This window comes from Thermobia domestica, chromosome 15 (assembly GCF_964235325.1).
Source record: "Thermobia domestica chromosome 15, izTheDome1.hap1.1, whole genome shotgun sequence".
Classification (NCBI taxonomy): Eukaryota; Metazoa; Arthropoda; class Insecta; order Zygentoma; family Lepismatidae; genus Thermobia; species Thermobia domestica.
The window spans coordinates 23,596,457-23,619,177 of NC_137468.1; the positions used below are offsets into that span (position 1 = coordinate 23,596,457).

The 22,721-nt window shown below is 35.8% G+C and overlaps 2 protein-coding genes across 6 annotated transcripts in view; one reads left to right on the forward strand and one right to left on the reverse strand.

Annotated features, from left to right (window-relative positions):
• Nucleotides 1–3,738, reverse strand: part of LOC145672114 (dnaJ homolog subfamily C member 28) — a 57,116-nt gene extending 53,378 nt beyond the window's left edge. Inside the window, exon 1 of one of the 4 annotated variants that reach the window (XM_081741390.1) lies at nucleotides 3,585–3,733. The gene's annotated coding sequence lies outside the window, so the exon portion shown is untranslated. Of the gene's footprint in view, nucleotides 1–3,350; nucleotides 3,464–3,584 lie in introns of those variants that run through there. The other 3 variants (XM_081741387.1, XM_081741388.1, XM_081741389.1) reach the window with 3 other exon arrangements.
• Nucleotides 3,739–3,819: 81 nt separating this feature from the next.
• The window catches only part of Trp1 (translocation protein 1), a 28,829-nt gene continuing 9,927 nt past the window's right edge, over nucleotides 3,820–22,721 (forward strand). Inside the window, exons 1-5 of one of the 2 annotated variants that reach the window (XM_081741392.1) lie at nucleotides 3,820–3,977; nucleotides 15,842–15,965; nucleotides 16,460–16,559; nucleotides 17,746–17,920; nucleotides 22,409–22,596. In XM_081741392.1, coding sequence (XP_081597518.1) covers nucleotides 3,942–3,977; nucleotides 15,842–15,965; nucleotides 16,460–16,559; nucleotides 17,746–17,920; nucleotides 22,409–22,596 — 623 coding nt within the window. In that variant the 5' untranslated portion in view covers nucleotides 3,820–3,941. Of the gene's footprint in view, nucleotides 3,978–13,632; nucleotides 13,699–15,841; nucleotides 15,966–16,459; nucleotides 16,560–17,745; nucleotides 17,921–22,408; nucleotides 22,597–22,721 lie in introns of those variants that run through there. The other variant, XM_081741391.1, reaches the window with a different exon arrangement.

Genomic DNA, 22,721 nt, shown 5'->3' on the forward strand with positions numbered 1-22,721 from the left:
ATTAAATAGGACTTATCGTTCCATTTACGCACTAAGTTCGTAAGCGCTCAAACTTAACGTAAAATCTGACAAACTAATACTCTCATCGGAAATCGAATTGGAGTAAAATCAGACTAGAGCTTCAACAGGGAATTGAACTATGTCTCCCGCACCAGGGACGAGAACATTAACCATTAACTACGAAGTGCTCACGAATATTCTCACCAAATACACCACAGCTGCAGTTCTAGACACCGAGAAATAAATGATCGTGTGTTGTAATATGCTTCCATAACTTGTTATAAATTTGCAACAAATATAATAATAATAAATAAAGAAATCTTTAAGTTTTACGTCCCACAGTATGCCGGCTTGGCTAAAGGAGACGGTAATGATGAGAAATAAGGAAATTATGGAAAGAAGAAAGTGGAGAACTCTGAGAAAACCACGCACACGTTGTTTGTCCACCACAAAGTTCACTTGGGGCGAGCTGGAATCGAACCAAGGACCCCATGTATCAGAGATGAACGATCTACCACTGAGCCACCGTGATCCGTAAATTAGAAAAATAGACTAAAGATATTACTACTTAAGTCAAAATTATTGGTGCCACATCTTTGTAAAATTTTGAGAAAATTAAACATTGTGCATAGAAATATATGTTTCTAATGAGCAAATTTCTGCAAGTGTAGTGTTGCTAGTATGAAACCATTACAAGTACTCGTATCACTGCGAAACCCACATTAAGGTACACTCATGTCCAAAATGATCGTAGCATATCTATAACTGTATTCTTGTAAGAATATAATTTGATAATAATTTTGCAGGGTACTTTTAATACTGATACTATGTGTATAATCGGGAAATGTGTATTTGTGGTAAATTTCATAGGAAAAGAATTATAAATACGAAAATTAGAATGAGTAAAACAAAATGTTGCTAAATGGACAATAAAGTTTTATTTTCGTTTTATTGTTCTCATTTACTGCTCTTTTGACACGAAATTTGCCACATACACGTCTTTGTCAATTATACACATACTAACAGTATAAGAAATACGGGGCGAATTCGTTATCAAATTATATTCCTACAAAAACATATTTATAGATATGCGACAATAATTTTGGACATGAGTGTACATGTAAATGCATTATACAAATACTAACCTAACTTACCCTACTACCATTACTTTTGTACCGCAGAGAGATGTTAGGGTTAATGTTAGGTTAGGTTTCATATTTCGTGACCTACTTTCCGGCACTTAACCTAACCAGCTCTACTACCCTACCTTACTCGTATCATGTTGAGTGTTAACTCGAAAAAGGTGTACTTCTGTGCCAAGTTGCCACTAAAAAACACGAACTGAATCAACGCAAGGGCGTTGTAGGTGTGCCCGCGCAGTGGTAACGTTCGCAGGAAGCAGAGGCGTCAGCGAGGCGGGTATGCGATTCAACGAAGCTGTTGCAAAAGAGTGATTTCAGATTTTGAACCCACGACGTACTATCCGAAAAGTTCTACTACTGAATTTCTCCTGTAGCTCAGGCTGAGTTAACTTTGTGGTGGGCAAACACGGTGTGCGTGTGGGGTTCCTCGGGATTCTCTTCTTGCTCCCACTTTCTTCATTCATTTCTCATCACCACGGTCTACTTCAGCGTAGCCGACAGAAGCGTTAGACGTAAAAATCAAGATTTCATTTTAATTTCTTCTGTAATGTTTTAGTAGTTCTATCTCGAATTTTCGGAAATTAACTCAAAAGTTGTTCTCAACTTCTTAGTGCGTGAAAAATAGTTTTCAATAAGCACATCAGTTTGCACGTATATAGTCAATCTGTACGCAATTATTTTGGTATGTGCCAACAATATGAAAGTCTAGAATCATTTTAGGGCATCATTTTAAGCAACAAAAGCAAATAATAATAATAATAATAATAATTTGATAACTACTGTAAACCAGCTTAAAATTATTTTTCAATGATTTTTTGTGGCTAAATGTCACCTGTACTAGGTGAAATATTGTGATGTCGCCCAGTGTAGATAATTTGCGGAAGGATGTAGAGATAATTACCGAAATATTATTAATTTTTAAAAAAATATATGTTAGCCTCCAGCAAATTCACCTGCGCCATTTGGGTATTGTTATATTGCAAATAGTACTGTAAATAGTTTGCAGAAGCATAAGAAGATAATTAGCGATAAAAATGTAATTTTCCAACTATCGTTTCCGGGTTAAGTGCCAGAGAGTAAGTCCAGAAATGACAAGTTAAAAGTTTTAGTTTGACATGTAAAAAGCTGTATCTTATGGGAACTCACTTTTAAAAGTAGGCATGCTGACGCCAGACTTAAGGGGGAAGATTCTAGAACACAGGTCCCTCCATATAGGTAACTACTTGTTTAATTCACATAGTATTGCCGAGCGAACGTTAGCGAGTGAAGACGGGTTAGAGCCCCGCATGTTTTTTCTTTATTGCAGCTAAATGGGAAGGGGGACCTGTGTTCTAGAACCTTGCCGAGGGTGTAATGGGGCAATCAGTTCCCCGTATTGAAAGATATTAGTTTCATTTGAATGATGTGATATTTCCAGTTTCAGTTATTTACAGCGTGAGGGTCAGGAGTTATTATGTTTTGTGAAGGGGCATGATTATTGAAACTACGCAGAAAGCATAATAAATGTCGGAAGACATAAAAATAAAGAAATGGAGAAACTATTACATGTTTCAGTTTGAACATCGTAGAAATGGCATGAATGTAATTGCAGTGAGTGAATCATGAAAGCTACTGAGCGAACCTAACGTTTAGAGACATTGTCGTTTAGAACCCACAGTCGATGACGCGCCTGCTCCCTACGGACACACCCCCGCGCCTGCCCTGACTGTTTGATAGCATTCGTGCTTTTCAACGGCTACCTAGCAGTTTTTTTTTTTTTCACGTTTTTTATGGCATACGTCTGGATGGAGTATAGATTCGCAAAATGGTAAAGTGAATTTGCAACGAGGGATGCAGCTTCTTTCTTGAGACATTTTCTACGGTAATGACAGTGAATTTCCCAACGACACAATTTTAAACATTTTAAGCCTGCAGATCTTGGATCTACTCTGAGGCACAAAGGTGTTATTTTCAGTGATATCAAGCTTTACCGGCAGGAAATTGCTTTTGGTAATTTTTGAGGTTGGCAAATTTACATTTACATGTTCATTGACTAATACTACAACATTCTTACTTAAAGATAGCAAACTAATCTACGTAATAAACTAATTGACTTTAAACGCACGAATAATTTTCCAAATTATATACATGAACTATGATAAATTCCTCGAGTTTCTGCAACCTCACAAATGGTGTATAAATTCAATTCACAGAGTTTTCTTTACTAACCCTAATCCATAGTAAGTGAATTACACTCGGGCGTGAAAGAAATACACTTATTAATGACTTTCATACCAAGTGGTTTAACCTCGTTACAGTTCAATTCATTTACAAGCTCGACCGGGTCAAAATGCGAATGTTAGACCTAGTTGTTATTGCTACGTTGTTAGGGTAATTTACGAAGTAAATAAATTACACAAACTGATATTAAAGAAAATGTTTGAACAAAACTTCAACTAATACCTATAAATCCTATTCAGAAGCATACATTACAATTTTGTCATACTGGAGAAGGGGCTATTTCTTTGTAAAATAATTAAATTCTGTAGTTCATGCCGAAAGAGTACGTATGCTCCATTTTCCACAGGTCACGGTTCGCGTTGCAGCTGATGTATAGTCAGCTGTTTTCCGCCTCCGTGGCAAAACGAAATTGCAAGTATAGTTCAATGCAAGAAATTATTTGCAAATAAATAAATGAAATAAAGCAGATTTCTTAATTTTGGTGTTATTTTTCATAATTCATTACAAAATAAATAGTAATGTATGTTAAAATAGTACTTCATTTGATCACAATTGCAAGTATCTTTCAGAAATGACAACATGGCGGAGAAGAGGAAGTTGCGAAAACGTAAAGAGGTAATAACTTTCATAATTATATTCCGATTATGTAAATGTAACTGTTAAAAGTCCGAAATATTGCTTATTTTCTTCTGTTATTCACACAAACTGCTTGATGATAATGCTACATTCAGTACATACAGATGTAATTACAGGTTGTTTTTCCTACTTACCATTGTCAATCATGTCATTCTTTGTATTATTGCAAAAGTCGTGCGGAACTATAGTATTTACAAGTTATCATTTTATCTCCTTAATATAATATGTTCATTTTATTTAGTAAATGGACAGATGCACTAACATTACTACTCCTGTATCAGTTTGTGGCGTGAAGTCGAAATTAGCAATTTATCTACAACCAATATCGGCTGGAAAAGATAAAATGTTATCTAAAATTGTATATTTCTATAAATGAAGTATATATTACAAACCATGATAAAATATGATGGTTTAATGAAGTTCGTATTGACTGCGCATTATAAGAAACGGACTTGTGATTTATAAATTATTTGTTAATGTTTAGTATGCATTCACGGATAGAAGCGTTTTTTTTTTCCTCTCTCTCCCCGGTTGGTCACTCAGTGAACTTTTGCACAGTCTATTCCATGTTGTATATGGTAGCAAAAGAATAAATGTATTAAAATTACCACTACAAATATAATACATGAATATTTCAGTTTAGATGTATTATAAATATATGTGTTGGAAGTTTGCGCAGGACAGCGAAGATCAGCATTAGTGCATGGCCGTGTAGCTACGTGCAGTATGTTCATTGTCCTTGTAAAATTCCAGTCGCAATCTATTCGTTTAATTGTACATCGCCAATTTAAGAAACGGTTCGTGAAAGTGAATTACAGTTCCGAAAGAAAAATTGAAATTTCGCTATAATTTCCGTCTCTAGAACACACAAAGGAAATATCGGTAATGGGGCCAACACTAACGAAAACAGAAAACACCGTGCCCTTCGGGGCTGTAACCCGCCATCACTCGCTAACGCTCGCTCGGTAATACTGTCTGAATTGAATGTTATTGCCCTAACCTAACCGAATGTGAATAGAATATAGCAAAAAAATAGTTTGTTAAAAACCTGGCCCGCCAAAGCTAAGCAATAGCCGGTTGTGAGCGTGGCTCACTTGGTAGTTAGGTGGCGCGATGGCTCAGTGGTAGAGCGTTCGCCTCCGGTGCTTGTTATCCCTGGATCGATTCCAGCTCGCACCGTGTGGACTTTGTGGTGGACAAAGTCGTGCTCGTGGGTTTTCTCGGGGTTCTACCGCTTCCACTTCCCTCATTCCACCATTTCTTTCATTTCTAATCATTATCATAATCTCCTTTAGCCTGACCGGCATAAACGTGGGACGTAAATCTCAAAGGTTGCATTTCATTTTTTTTTTTTTTTTTTCACTTGGTAGTCATTATTGTTCGAATACAGTGTGAACATCTCGCATAAAAACTAGGTGATAAAACACGAACCAATTTGTGCTAGGTGGCCACTGATGAACACAAATTCCATCTAACCGAGTTAGAATAGGAGTGCAGCAGGGGTCTGATTGGTAGTGAGGGTGTGCGTCCGTATGGAGCAGGCGCGTCAGCGGAGGTGGGTATACGCGTAAACGAGGATAGTGGAGAAACACTTTATATGTCATAAAATTCATGGCTTATGAGTTGCACGACTTTGGGGGAGCTGCTTAATGCCATCCACGAAAGTACCAAAATGTACCAATTTAGGTTAGATTAGATGCTCCTTTTTTCTGTAGTTTCAGTTCGTTTCTACACTTACGATATTCTGTTCATCTGTTTAGTAGACATGCCTTTCACACAATTTCAACAACTGACACTCCTTATTTTTTTACAACTCGATAAAACTCAAACACAATACGTGACAATCTTGTCATTTACGCACCATTTCCAAACTGCCGTTCCAATAAATCATAACAAATGTACCTTCCGCCTCCACATAAATAGTGCCGCTTACAACATTAAAAACAACTAACAAGGAGGAGTATTTTCTTAATTTCAACCATGCTCCTCACCTGACTTTCACTCACTCTTCCTCACAAACCAAAATAAATTCTACAAGTCATCTGGTAAATTTGATGAAATTGGTCCGGCGATACAGCAGTTAACCCCAAATTTTGGTACGATACATAAGAAAGACATGAAATGTTGGAACTTTATCGGCCTATGTGAGGTTGGATTTGGTTTCGTTCACTTACTTTAGTACATTGGTGGGTTAAGAAGCTCCGCAGTAGATCCAAGAATATGGAACCTATCCCACCTTAAGCTAACCGAAGCGTTAACATCCTAGATCTATGGTGCGACACAAAGGACATTGATTTCGCGCGGCTGGGCTTATCAGAATTTAACCTCAGATTAATATGCAAGCCGCTTCATAAAATGCTTTTACATTATTTTTGTGGATATAAATAATATCCTAATGCGTTCTGGTCGGGAAGGTTCTGGAACACAGGCCCTCCCATGTATGTTAATAGCTAGGTTGGTTCCTTTCTATACTAAAGTTTATTATTTAATGCACATATATTGCCGAGCGAGCGTTAGCGAGTGAACCCGGGTTAGGGCCACGCAGTGCACGTTGTTTTCTATCTTTGTTACAGCTAAATGGAAACAGCTACCTGTGTTCTAGAACCTTACCGTTCTAGTCTTATTTTATTCGCTAATGCCTACTAATATATAGGGTGTTCCCGAGCGACCCAGACACTACCTTTTTCTCGAGAACGGAACTTGCTATCAAGTTGAAAAAAAAAAAAAATGCATCACAACTGTGGGTCCAAAAAATCCGTAGAAGTTATTTACAAAATCCTGAAAGCCTCCCTTCGTGGTGTAATGCCCCCGTTCTTGTGATTTTCAAATGGGAACGATATGTTTCGAATGCACATTCGAAAAGGTGGGGGGAAAATAAGATTGCCCTACGCAACATTTGTCCGTACTAATTACCTACCGTTTTCCGTGTACTTTTTTTTTTTTTTTTTTTTTTTTTTTCAAAAAAATGAAGGCGCGCGAAATAGAGTATACGGAATTTACTAATTAAGATAATGTAAGCACCGTCACAGTTTCGGGAAGTGCAAGACACACACTTTCCAATGATATGCGACATGGTGACTCAGGGTCTTAAATGCGTGGCCCAAAAAAGGGGGTCCAAAGTAAGATCAGAACTCGAAAATTTCAAATGGAAAGGGGGTCGAGTAATACCTCGTTGCAAAGGTCTCTGCAACTGTTAAAAGAGCTCGAACACGATTTTGGAATCAACTAACCACTTTCAACATGGCGACCATAACAATATCGAAACACTGAATTTGTGCTTCGTCATGAAGAAATAATGTAACTTGGACCGGTTTTCACACTTTTTCCAGGCTTAGGATGGCAGTGATTTCCACTCACAATAAGGAATTCGTTGGCTTGTTTAACGGCTGCTTCGCCAACTGAAGGGGTCTTTCATTGTACAGAAAATGATTGCTACAGAAAATGACGTTGCTTGACAAAAGATAGTACAGTAGTCTTAAGTGAAATAAAAAGAAAATCGAAACACAATGAGAAACGAATGATGAGCGAAAACGAAAAGAATAGGTAAAGCACTGACTTCGATGCACATTTACCAACTTAGACTAGATGTTCGAAATCCCTGTCCTGTGATTCAATGCATTTTTGCACACGGTAACGGAAATGATTTTGTGCCGCAATAATTTCCTCCTCACTAATCTGCCTGCATGCAGCAAATATGCGCTCCATCATTTTGTCCCTTGTTGTGGGGCGATTTTGATAAACGATTTCTTTTAAGTCAAAGACATAAATAATAATCTAAACATGTTAAGTCTGGTGACCTAGGAGGCCAGGGCACAATCCACTCCTACGTACCCAGCGACCACGAAACATTGCATTCACCTGATTCCTTGCTGTCAGTTCAAAATGTTCTGGGCAACCATCTTGTTGTAGCCACATGTGTGTCCTGATGTGTAAGGGGACGTCGTCAAGAAGAATGGGCAATTGTTCTTGCAGAAATGTACGGTAAACAACACGCGTAAGAATCGCTTCAAAAAAATGAGGTCCAATTATTCTTCCGCCGATGATTCCACACCACACATTCAAAGACCATCTCCGTTGATGATCAATCTCTTGTATCCACGGTGGGTTTACGGCGGTCCAATAATGCATGTTGTGACGATTTACCTGACCATCACTTTTAAATGTAGCCTCATCAATCCACAATACTATTTCGTCAAAGAATCGAGCATTTGCATGCACTTGAGCTTGAGACCACATGCAAAAGTTGAGCCTGCTTTGAAAATGAGTGCCATGTAGCTCTTGATGCAAGGAAATATGGTATGGGTGAAGTGCGTTGGCCTTAAAATCCTTGACACCGTAGTTGCGCTGACACCAGAATCACGAGCAACTTGCCTGATACTCGTGTGAGGATTAACATGGAAGGCTGCATGTGCATCAGCAGACCTATTATCTCGAACAGGCTGAGCTATGCGTTCATTCCTTTGCTAGAATTCTGAACATTTCCACTTGTGCATCTAGACGTTCGGCAAGGTTGCGAAACACATGTCTTGAACGATATTTCCGATCGGGATACCTAGCAGCACCGAAACTATTTCGTTGGCACTCACCCAACACCATGAGCATATCAAATGCTAGTTCGTTTGTGAACGACATTTCAACTTACATGCTACGATTTGCCAATGCGAAGTAATTGACAGAAATGCACACGACCACGAGGAATGTACGTTAACAAATCCAGACTTTTCACACAATCCCTTCGACGACGCAACGTTTTGCTACAGACAACGGTGAATGAGACTAAGATTGGAGTGAGATATTCATGTTATCAGTGGAAGCACACTAGAACTAGCAGAAGAGCTAGACACACCTGCACCTGTGCGACATAACTTGCGTTAAACCGTGCAGTGTGAAAAGCTTACGGACAGACAAATGGAACTTGCTTCTTTGTGGTACTATTACATGTCCACCCTTTTTTTTTGGTCAAGTGGGCAACTTCACTAATACGTTTTATTTCTTCATGAAGAACCAGAAATTCATGGTTTCGATATTGTTATGTTCACCATGTTGAAAGTGGTTAGTGGATTCCAAAATCGTGTTCGAGTTCTTTTAACATTTGCAGAGACTTTTGCAACGAGGTATTACTCGACCCCCCTTTCCATTTGAAATTTTCGAGTTCTGACCTTACTTTAGACCCCTTTTTTGGGTCACGCAGTTTCTTGTTTTTTTAGACCCTGAGTCACCATGTGACATATCATTGGAAAGCGTGTGTCTTGCAGTTACCGAAACTGTGACGGTGCTTACATTATCTTAATTAGTAAACTCCGTATACTCTATTTCGCGTGGCTTGATTTTTTTGAAAGAACAATTGGTACACGGAAAACGGTAGGTAGTATGGACACATGTTTCGTAGGGCAATCTTATTTCCCCTCCCACCTTTTCGAATGTGCATTCGAAACAGGCTGGATTGATTTAAATCGAGATTTAAATCACTTGATTTTTTAAATAAAAATCGTTGATTTAAATCAAATTCCGAAATAAATTAATTTCAAGTGAAAATAAGTAAAATCCAGCCTGTGTTGTGTTATTTCAATTATGGAAGCTAATCATAATACAATAAGATGCAAATGTATGTACAGCACAGTATGAACACGAGTGTTTCGTGCAAAGGATGATTAGGGAAAATCCCGTTTTGAACGGGTAACGGACGAATTCTGCTTTCTTATCTTTGTAGCATAAGGTTTTTAAATCGTTAACTATTACAACGAGAAAATCACCATGAATATTTAAGACGAAAATTCTTTTGTGTGAGTGTTTGTTCGTTTGTTCCCAGATAATAGGGACGTATTTATAAAGGGATCCGATTCCCTCTCCGAAACTTAAATCTTTTTTAGATTTTATAACTGTAGGCGAAATTTGCGTATTTTATATGTATTTCGTGCCGCAAGCCTTTTTTTTTTTTTTTTTTTTTTTTTTTTTTTTTTTTTTTTTTTTTTTTTTTTTAATAGATATGCTCTTGCCAAATATGAGTAACTTTTGTGAAAAAAAGTATCATGTTGATAAACGTCGCCGTACTTTTTCCTTAGTGCTTAAGAAACATTGTTTGGGATTAGAGATTCAAAATAGCCGGCTTTTTTATTTTATTTTATTTATTTATTTTTATTTTTATTTGTTTATTTATTTATTTTTTTTTTTTTTACATAAAATGCCTCCTTTTTAGGGAAATTTTGGCTTTTTTCATTTTCATGATTTTTCTATCTAAATAACTTTCTTATAGTTTACTCTATAGTTAAACAAAATTTCATGACCTACATGCCATATTTCCCTCTAGAATTCAGCATCATGATGGATGGAGCACATGTTTTATGAATTAAACATTAAGTACGTAGTATTTGAGAGCAATTTTAGAGGCTATATAAATTTTATTTTAACTTCTGAGTTATCGACATTTTTTCTTTAGATCATTTCATTTTTAGTTATTCGTGTTTTATTTCTTAGAGCTTAGTACTCTAGTTTCTGGCACATAGTTAAATTTGTGTTTTTCAATATATCCGTCAGATCATACTTCCACATTTCTGTTATACTGTAGCTGTGTAATGATGTAGCAATAATCTTCGGGATGCAACTTTGATTACCATTTTATACAAATAGTCAGTACGGATTTAGAAAAGTGTTTTGGAAGGGTTTTTTTCGTATTAATGGTTATTTTTTTCTAAACAGCCTGATTTTCATTTGAGGGGAGTTTGAAGAGTAAAGACATAACTAAAATTTCGTTTGTTTTAGAAATTCAGTAATTTCGGAGAACAGGCTTCAGACCGAAAGAACAGGCTTCAGGCTTCACCCTAACCACTTTCACAAATCCGTTATTGGTGGTAATTAGTAATAACAACAATTAAGAACATAAGAAATGAAATCAGCCAGGAATCACAGTACACGCACTATCTCTACATTCACAGATGGAATTAAGAACTTTTGTCGAAATGGTCGAATGCGGGACTGAATCCCGGATTTCCCAATAGAAGCGAAAAAGCAAACCACTCACTCATGTTTGTTGTGTTTCACTTAAATGTATTTCGTAATTTTTTTTTTTTTGGGGGGGGGGGAGATTCCGTAATGATATGTTGAATTCTTGTTAAAAATTCAGAAACCTTCAGGACTGGGTAAACCGTGATGGTGGTTAGATATTCCAGGCCTTGGAAACCAAAAGCTCAGATGAACAGTATTACGCATATGATCCATGAACAGAAAATTCAGTACTTTCCTGACTCTAAACAAGCTTAAGGAACAGTCAGTGCATTACAGAATTTGAGATTTTATCGATTTTGCAGGTCCGAAGCGCCTGATAGGTAGTAACAGATTATTACGTATGTAATAAATGAATAGAAAATACATTTTCAACCTTTCTGTTCCACTTCAAAGAAGTTTCTGTAGGGATAGCAAAGGCGGAAGCAAGAGGTACATTAACAAATTAGGTGATTTTTGAGCGTCTTATACAAAGATTGCATTTTTTTTTGAGTCTTTTAAAGTAATACGTTGAATTATAATAAAACAATGATTATTTTTCATTGTTACTCTAGTACAAATGTTTATGAAAGTCTCGGAAGTCAGACATAATAAACGTATAGGCTATAACAGAATGACGAGGGAATGATATTTATGTATTTAACAATCACCAGATGCAGCTCAGAGGCTATTTTTATACTGGATATCTAAGAACATGGAAAGGATTTGGGAAGGTATCGGCCAAGGCCAAGGTAACGTCCCGAATGCGAAGCCAACGTTGTACCACTTGAGCTACTTGATATACGTAATGAACAAAGGGAAAAACGTTATTTTTAAGAAGGCTACAGTGTCGAAACTTGAATTTGTTTTGTGCGTTTGTTCAGTAAATATATTATTATCTTCCCAGTGTGTTATTGTTTGAACTCACACACACAGTACAATAAATTCTGTATGTCATGTAACAGTTTTTCCTTGTTTTTGTATTTTTAATTCACAATAAAAAATATTGCTTATAATGCATATGAAAGTTAAAACTTAACTGCAACGTATTATATACATGGATTAATTTTTTGGGATTCATAGTAAAAATGTGTTAAGAATTAAAATTGTTTGAAATATGTTTTCGAAATTCATGTTTATTTTCGAGTTTTTGTATTATTATCTGCATCCATTACTACTTAAATGAGTTTTTGTATTGTAGAGAAGCGAAACAAAACCTGCTTTATCAATTTAAAGCAGAATTTGAAAAAAAGCCGAAAATTTCCCAAGCAAAAAAGCGAAGCAGCTAAAACGCCCCCCCCCCCAAAAAAAAAGAACGTTTTTTTCCGAACCCTTGCATCTCTATTTGAGATTGAAATAAGTTAACGACTGGTAATCAATTCAAAATCAAGGCCAATACTTTCACTTAAATAGCATAATTAATATTTAATATTAATTCCTAATGTTTTATCTTCAGTTCGTGACTTGTATTACGCGAGAAGTAAGATTTTATTTAAATCAAAAAAATCAACAAAAATTATTTAAAAAAAAAAATCATAATTTTTCCACCCTGATTCGAAACATGTTCCCATTTGAAAATCGCAAGAACGGGGCATGTGCCCCCTATTACACCACGAAGGGGGACTTTCGGGATTTTGTAAATAATTTCTACGGATTCTTTGGAGCCACATTCGTGATGCAATTTTTTATTTCAACTTGATAGCATGTACCGTTCTCGAGAAAAAGATAGTGTCTGGGTCGCTCTGGAACACCCTGTATAGAGCTATAAAATAACCACTTTAGAGGCACAATTGGCGCTGCAAATGCGTTGCCCTTTCAACCGTACGGGTGTATAACAAAAGGGCGCTTGTATAGCATTGTGTGTTATAAATGACGTTTGTATAGAGTTAGAAAATCTCGATTTCTTGTGCGGATTATTGCTACATAGAGAAATTTAAAAGAGAAAATGATACACCGTTTCACGTTACACATATCTCTGGAGATCGTAGAATTATTTATCTGCAGAAGTATTTTAATGTGATTGTCGTGACCCACTTACTGGTTCCTCGAACTTCGGTGACCTTGCTCAATTTCCTTAAATGCTAAAGTTCTTATTATTTTTATCATATACGAGGAGAGGTTTATGGTTCTCCAGAAAACTTCAAAGCAGTTGATAATTTATCTACTGAAGATTAATGACAGTCAGAGACGTACTAAGAGGTGGATCCTAGAGGTTTGGATTCCGGAAACCCCGACTTTTCTGTAAATTTAGTCTAATTTCAGGAGTAATTTTACAAATTTTAATATAATTTATCATCATATTGAATTGGGAGCTCCCGAAAAGCTTTGTGCCTCCCGAAATGAATTCCTGTGTATAGCCACATTTATATTGATAGAAAGTGTAATAAAGTCCACAAGTTGAATGTATATTTGGCAGAAAGAAATGTGTTTAATACAGCGATCATTGTTACTTATTAATTAAAGCATTTAGTGCGTTTTCTTAATATTCACACGAAAGTAATTGAAACCATGATATGACGCGTCGATGTGATATATATATGCATTTTCAATTGATTGGAATTTTTTTTCAGTTCCGAGGCTATATGAGACGGGACCACTTGCTACAGTGGAATCCGAACGATTACTTGGGTTTGTACTGGATCAAAATCGAAACTAAACGCAGAGCTCCCTCATGGCTATTGCATATGCATCTTTGGTGTGGTGGACACAGGTTCGATTTATGGTAACAACTCATGTGGTTTGGATCCCACATTTAGCTGTAGGTCCACGTCTCATATAGCCTTGCTTCTGACACGGACGCAAAACAAATCCAATCGTAATCAAATACCTTAGCCACGTGACCTCAAATTTGAATATATGTAAGTGCCATGAGTACTGTAATGCATTGTAGTATCTTGTCAAACGTTTTCAGTGCATTTATAGATTGTTTAGATGTCTTATTAACAATAATGATCATGACATTAATTTCTTTCGAATGAAGATGTAACCTTGGAACCTAATGTTCAGTTACGAATCACTCATTTATTTAGACTATATCGTGTAAAGGATAAACTAAATAGTAATGATTTCAGGGGATGACTGGGGGGAAACTTTTTCCCCCAAGCGAAAAAATTCACGGGTATTTTTTAGTTTAGGGTCACCAATATTTTTGTAGCACTCGTTTCATCCGCTGTTTATTTCGACTTCCCCTCCGGTTGAATCTTTCTGAAATCATCAATGGTTCTATGTGCTAAAGAGAGAAGAAAAACAACCATACGTCATAATTCTTCTCCCATCAAGAATTGAAATACAAAATTTCTAATTGATGTTTTGAGAAACATAGTAGTTCCACTTCTGTCCTCTAAATAACCATGCACGTGGTAGTTACCTGAAAGCGATGCATATTCATTAATCAAATTTGTTATTAATTCCTCCAATCAATCAAACCGGAAGAGAGTTATTTTATAAGAACAAGCTAGATGCTAAAATATTAATTTGGTTTAGTTAACATACATCAGATATTTTTATCTCGGATTCGTAATAATTAAATTGCGAGTAAGTACATTAAAATTTTTGTGTTACTTGTGATATTTCAACGACATAATTCATTCAAAATATAATTAATATTTAGAAGCGGAAAAATTGTTAATTTGTATAACTCTTTTGGGGAAATACACTGTATAATATAAATCATTATTATTACAATAGACTCCTGTATATCCGACCTAACGTTGCGGAAGGGCAGGCCGGAGTTCTATGAACTCATTTCTTTATGAACATTAAGAATACCCCAAGAACAATTTACGAATACAGTACTGTACGTACTGTACAGTTATGATCAGGAACAGCGGCAAGTTTACTGTATTGAGGTCTGTTACACACTGACGAAACAAGGAATACAACGCTGCTCGTTTCGTGTCACAACTTGTATTTTGCACACGACACGTAGAAGGATCGTAGTAGACGCCCGCTTCCAATGCCTTCGCTATGTTGCCAATGTAACGCCTTGCCTTCCTCATTTAATTATGATAAAAGAAAAGTAGGCCGGATAGTCGCGATTCGGATACACGGGAGTCTACTGTAATTACAAAAGGAGAGTACCCTCATCCTCTAGGTAATTGGCACATTAAGCTTACAATATTCGTGACAATTAAAACATACGTTAAGTAATACTCTTTTATGGATATTTCTTTTACTTCATAGAAGGATGTATTTTATTTAATTTCTTTTTCCTTTTCTTCTCCTCCTTTCCCCGCTCTAACACACGCATAAACAAACAAACGTTCCACCCCATTCATCCAAATAAACAAAAATCATACACTTTCTCCTTTGAGGAGGTAGTTATAGCGCACATCACAGCAGAATACTCATTAAGTAGGCTAACAACAGGGTAACAATACTTCCAAATGTCAATTTGTTTCCTATATTGCTCCGAATATACGGTAGTATTCAATTCAAAACGTTAAAAATGGTACCAAAGGAATTTTTTATATTATGATTAGAATGTTAGTCGAGTTTTTAATTTTTTATTTTATATTGAGAACTTTACCTACGTTATCCGCAACACATTAAATAAGTTGGTTAGTACTGATTAATTCAAGTGTGAGTTTCTCAAAAATTGCCCAAATTGCTTTCTGTAAAGCTAATATATTTCGTGCTATGTAATCTCAAAACTTCATTGCCCTTGTATTGTCAAACAACTTCAGAAACTTTCCCAATTTCGACTTTCCTTAATATAAACTTTTGGCTCTGAATTATGAATCACGTTGTGATTGACAAACGTCGACAAAACTTTTTCAGTTGTAACTAGTGGAGTAAGAGTCTTGGATATCTTTCATTGCTGAACATCTTTCATTCATTTATGCGATGTTACTTTGTTTTTCTAGGAAGGATCCGTGGAGAAAGAAGACAAAGCATCCAAAGATGAATATGCTATAGCTAAATGGCTGCGGAGGAATGTACCTACAAAGAAAACTAAATTCTTAAGTCACAATGTGGAATATTTTACAGGTAATTAGTTCTCAGTTTCTAATTCACTACCTTCTGTCACATTTTGGTCATTTGCCGTAACCACTGTTTACAAGTGCATGTATCTTAATCCGAGAAACTTCAGGTCTTGCAATATTATCTTTTATTCATATCCTATATAACACTCTTTTGTGGTGGAAACCAAGTTTTAATTTAGACTTAACCGTAAATATTTTTCTATAACCGAAATAGATATACATCTTTCGTTTTTTGTTAATTATGTCTACAAGTTCTTGTAATTGCCTGGAACAGTAATGATCAAGATACGTAGAACATTGTAGCAAATAATCCGTAATAGATCTTGATTAACAGGAGACCATAGTTGGTTTCCTTCCGATTTATTGTTCTGTCCTCTTCAGCTTCCCCGTATAAAACCTAGTAATGTGTGAAAATAAACGTAATTTGTATTTCAAATTAGATTTGTGACAATATGATAACTTCTTTTTTTTTCTGACTCAGTCTCTCCGTTCTTTCAGCTTGTAAGGCTGTCGATGCCTTAATGGAATCTAACTGGGCTCAAACAAAGGGTGGAACACTGTTTCAAACGCGACAAGATGTTGTTAATATGTTGGACTTGTAAGTATGTGTAGTTTTCTCACCTAATATAAGAAAATCCAAAACTACGGGAATGCATATTTTAAAAATCTGTAAAAGAAAACTTACTGCTACACTTTAACTTTTTTCAACCCACTTTATTTTCAACATATTTAGATTTAAGGGAATTTATAACGTGTGTGTCTTATCATTAGATTTTTCCATAGGAAGGAGTTTCCTAGAGTCACCAAATTTTGTACACAGATGGATCTTCTCCAAAGCTAATTACGTACGAACATTTTTCCCGATTTTCGACCCGAGGGTGGATGGGAGTTATATCTTCTGAAGAATCAAAAAGTAGAGTATGTCTGTAACCCTCAAGTTATGCAAACCAAACTACTATGCTATGTTGCAGATTACATAAGATTCAGTACCTGCTTTAGAAAAAAAAAAGGACACCTTAATTTAATTTAGATTAAACTAATGGTAAAGTGGCTTTCATTACCATTTCTCTTTGTTGCCGTAGTTTGCTTATACAGTGTTGCCAAAGTAGGGTGAAAAAGAATAAAGTGTCTACATTTACAATAATTTATTTTTAATAGTTATTTCTACTGTAGCGTTCAAGTCCACAGTGAAAAGTGCTTTAAAAATGAGAGTGAATTTTACGTGTTTTAGACAAGTTGGAAAAAAATATATAGTTTTTTTTTAATATACGTAAAATTTATAGAAAATCTTTCACAGAAATTCGCTATGAAAATAATGGCATTCTTAATTGAGATTTCCATAACATGAACAGAATTCTGAAGTGAATAAGTTCGGATAATATAACAAAACTCAATGGTTTCACGGATGACCCTGTTCCGTTTAAATTTTCCAAGGAAGCAACTCTCAAAAAGATTGTGTAGTGTAAGGAGCCTAGTGTATCAACGAGAAATAGTTTGAAGAATGTGCCAGAGAGAACTGATATTATATCTAACCAAAAATATTCACACGATACAGAGATGTGTGTTTGTTTACTATTTATTTCTGTGACATCTATCCTGTAGCGTTCATCGGTAAAAATGAATATAGAAATGTTAAGGTAAAATGTCTTTTTAAATCGCCTATGCTTGATCGCTCACCGAGCAGTTTAAAATAAGAATACTGTTAAAGGAAAATAAATATATGTATTCTTTACCGAATTCTCGTCCTCTTGAACTGCCACTTATATACTGTTATGTTGTTGAAGGATGCTGAGGCACAAATTTTTCCACCGAGCAAAGAAGGTTCCGGTGTCGGAGCAGGAGTTGAAGGCAAAGTTGAAGAAAAAGGAGAAAGAGAAGAAAAAGGACGGAGACGAGAAGAAAAAGGAAGAAGCAGAAAGCAGTCATGCCGAAGGAGATAAGAAGGATGAGGACAGAAAGGTACGAAGAGGGTTTCTAATGTATAAGATAATTTTCAAACTATTTTTAGTGGTGTGAGAAAAATCAGGAAAATATCTATTATGTAATCACACAGGGACGACGCGCAATAAATTCTTGTACTGGAAACCGGGTGTTTCAGAATTAAGTTAGTAGTAAGTAAGGGATTTCCGACATTACTTATTGAAATATGCATATCGAATGGTAATAGGTTAATAATGATAATACGTAAGATGTATGTCAGATTATAATAAAATATTAGCACTTACAGTATAAGCAGTCCAATAACAATCTAGTGACACACGTTTCGATAAGTTTTTAACACACAGTGATAAGATTTTGCCATCATCAGTGCTTTTTTGTAGCTCGATGAAATACATTTTTAATAAATCATATGATGAGTATGGGTTAGTAAAATATTGAATTTGATTTTTTGTTTGTTTTGTAGACTGTGTTATTTTCATATTACCTGTATCCAGACTTGAAGTGAATAAAATGTCGACAAATTATATCTGTGCACCAAAATCTTTAAGTCGTTCAGCATCACTTTCATCCTGAATAATGAACATGTGTTTGTTCACACTGCTTGCGAAATGTAAGTTGATAAGTTGAAAACAGTCGGCATTCAAAAACTTATGAATTTTCCATATTTTGGAACACATTAAAACTCAGTTTTTACCTGGAGCTCCCTCATGGCTAAGCGGTTAGCGTACGCGCCTTTGGCGTGGGAGACCCGGGTTCGATTCCCGGAGGTACCTCCTGTGTTTCGGATCCCACGTAAAACTGTAGGTCCACGTCTCATATAACCTTGCTGATGAACGGGATGCTAAATTCAAAATCAAATTAGTTTTTACCTTAATTATAAGTCAACCAATTATCTTTCGTCTACGTATACATACACATTACGTCACTCCATACAGTTGATCTCGAAAGAAGATGTATTACTCGACTGATTTTTCTCTGCATGCGGCGAAGTTGGGAATTAACTTCCTTGTTTACAAGTGGTAGGAGCAACATGGCAGGGTCGGCAGAGGTACTAGTTTCTTGAGATTTCTTTTGTGGTCAGGTTTTTGAGAAAATCAAAAGGATATGAACAGAAATATTTTCATTCAGTATCGCTTAACATGTGTTGATGGTGCCGGCAGGAGAATAAAATAGGGAAATAGTATGCATGGTATACTCTATGAGGGAAACGGGGGTGTTTCACGGCGGAAGATCTAGTTGAGGCACAAGGCCTGTTACTTTGTAGGAAGACGTCCTGGCAACCCTGTAAAGGAATACAGAAAACTATTCTTGCCTTCCCTTCTACCACCCCTTTCGCCCAGTGCCAAAACATAAACACAGCAGCAGCGCCACTACAAAACATGCACAGACTCGTGCGACAGGTAATACCTCTTGTGAAATATTGAACTTTATACTTCGTGATAGAAGACTGTTTACAGGTTGAATACTTCATAATATCTCCCAATGGCGAAAATTTATCGTTGAAACGCGTGCAAGTAGATTGTTATTCGGATGCTTCAGTGAATGTTGGTCCGTTTTTTATGATTTCTGACATGTTAGTAAAAGAATTATTTTCATCAACAATATGGTTCATAAATGCCTAGTATACTGAGTTATTTAGGTTTTTCATTTTGAATTTTTCTTCTGCATAGGTCAATATTTTTTGTTTAATTCTTATTGTAAGTCGTGTGTCTTATTTATTGTAAACGATATAGATTAAGAACCTTTTAAATGTGAATCAATGGAACATTTTCTCTAAGACAAAGTGCAACTTACTTCAAATAATATAATAAGTAGTAATGAACATTGCAGCATTCGTCATTACCTGTCCCAGGACAGCAACCCATCAGAACAGTACATTTAACCATACCTTCTGCAAGAAATCCTCAAAATCATTCGCTTAGGTTCTTCCATGTTCTCAGAAAGCAAAATGAGACTGTGATATACATTAGCATCCCGCTTATTTGTTTGTTTGTAGCTTTATTTATTGTTATTATTAAACCTCGCATTTGTGTGTTTTTCCCGGTAACTCTCATTAACTTGATCCAGTTTTAATGAAATTTAGTATGTACACTCATGTCCAAAATTATTGTCGCATATCTATAAATATGATGTTCTAGGAATATAATTTGATAACGAATTCACCCGGTATATCTTATGAAATGAAATGAAATCTTTTAGTTAGTCCCGCAGTTATGTCGGTTAACCTAATGGAGACGGTGATGATGAGTAATGAATGAAATGGTGGAATGAAGAAAGTGGGAGCAAACGGGAAAACCCCGAGAAAACCCACGCACACGGTGTTTGGTCACTACAAAGTTCACTTGGCAGAGGCTGGGATCGAACCCGGGACCCCAAGCAGCAGAGGTGAACGCTCTACCACTGGGTCACCGCGGCCACCGGTATTTCTTATAATGTTAGTATGTGTATATTCGGCAAAGACATGTATGTGGCAAATTTCATGTCAAAAGAGTAGTAAATAAGAACAATAAAACGAAAATAAAACTTTCTCCTCCATTTAGCAAGATTTTGTTTTATTCATTCTAATTTTCGTATTTATAATTCTTTCCCTATAAAATTTACCACAAATATACATTTCCCGATTATACACATAGTATCAGTATTAAAAGTGCCCTGCAACATCGTTACCAAATTATATTCTTACAAGAAGACAGTTATAGATATGCGACAATCATTTTGGACATGAGTGTACCTTCCTCTAGCCTTTGCAGATAAACCTATTGTTTGGGGTTGAAACCTTCACGAATAAGGGAGGTAAAATCCATCCCATGTTGCAAGTTTTGCACATATACATAATATACTAACAAGATAATTTTCCAGTGTAATATACGTAAAAATTATTCCAGTTTTAACACAAGACAGTATGTATGTGTATATGCCGTATCTTCTTTACGGTTTGCTGATCATCGCCATTGACTGCTGAGATCTTTCAAGAATAGAAAGGAAAATTCCCTCATTTAAATAATATGATAAGAATATAATTTTACCCTATAATTTTCGTCAAAATTATTCAGTCTTGACGTAATGCGGCGGAAACTTCCTATGACACGCCTCAATTATTCCCACTACTTGGGGTTGAAATCTATCAAGAGTGAAAGGCTGAATTTATCCCTCCCTCGTTCCATTTTAAAAAAATACGTTGTCCCGTAAGAAATTCATGTTCAATTTTGATGCTATATTGTATATATGTCGTATGAATCTTCTTAACCTATATCCATTCCATCTTGTTAAACCTATCGGTCACTAAAGTCACGAAATCGGAAAACGGTCATGAAAGTCACGAAATTTAGCTTTTGGGTCACGATTTTTTTTAACTGCAAATGTAAGTACAGATTGGAAAATTTCGTTCTATAAAACGTCAAAAATCACCACCAAAAATGTCTATAGTCGGCTTTAGACGCTACCAAATCGCAAGCAAAGTACGTTTCTATTGCATGGATGAAAATTCAGCCTAATTTGCACTCAACTTCGCTCTTGAAATTTTATGATTTTGTGAAGAAAAGGTCACGAAATTTCATTTTGGAATTTTAATAGAGACCCTGTAAACTCATTTCGAAAATGAGTGGCTGCACATTCCTCATGATTAATAAAATATGTTCTATGATCATTTTCATAAGGAAAAAGATATTCGACTGTGATGCAATATGCCATATATATATATTTTTTTTTTTCGAAACTTACCAAACATTCCCTTTATTTAGAGTTAAAATCGGTCAATTATGAAAAAGTAAATTCGGCATTATTGCCCAGATTTTAAAAAAGTGCCGCAAAAATTTCATGAAGATTCGGATTCTCTATCTTTTATGAAACATAGTTCGCGTTTTGTTTGAGACAAGGAGCTTATTTCTTTTGGTTGAAGATGGCATTAGTCAAAGGTAACATGGTAAATTCACCCCATTTTGTGATAACATGTTAACGGTAACTTCCTTAAAAACTGCCTGATTTTCATGAAATGTTGTGTATGCTTTCTGTCTTTCAAGCTCTTCAATGAAGTCCGTTCTTTTGGTTCACAACACTCAAGCCTCAGCAACTTTTCTTCGTTAAATTTCATCCAACCAATTCCAACTGACCTTTTATTCCATCGTAGCGCTCACTTGGACGCTTCATAGCTTTTTGTCTGTCCCTTATCTGATGAAGCATTTTATTGCAATTATGAAGTATGCATGGAAAATGAATTACGGAAAAATAGTATAAATATTTATAGTACAGAATTGAGAATGTAAACTAAAAACTTTAAAGCTTTATCAGCTAGGAAAGGGAAAAAGTAGATGTGAAGCATTCAGTTGAATATCATATTGAATTACACCCAAAATACTTAACTAACAGGTTTTGAGGCTTTTGAAGTCAATGTACAGAGGGGTTATATTCAAGATTTCAGGTAACTCTTTCGTTATTTTATTTACTTATCATGTACAGTATTTCATAATTAATATTGCGACAACTGAATATATATTGATTTTCTTTTAGGACGATAAGGAAAAGAAGAAGAGAAAAATCCGCTTGGAAATGCACTTAGAGCAAATCTTTGTGGATGGATTAGATGCTTATGTTTGGATTTATGAGCCGATACCTATTTACTATTGGTTCTTCGGAAGCCTGCTTGTTATTGGTTCCATAGCTATTTGTTTGTTCCCGCTGTGGCCCTCATCATTTAGGTAATTAATTATGAAAAGAAATGAAATTTGTAGTCTTAGGTAAAGGAGACGAATGATTAATGAATGGGTAGTTGTGAAATAATTGGTGGAGTCAGATTTTGGAGGGAAACGAGGGAACCCAAGAA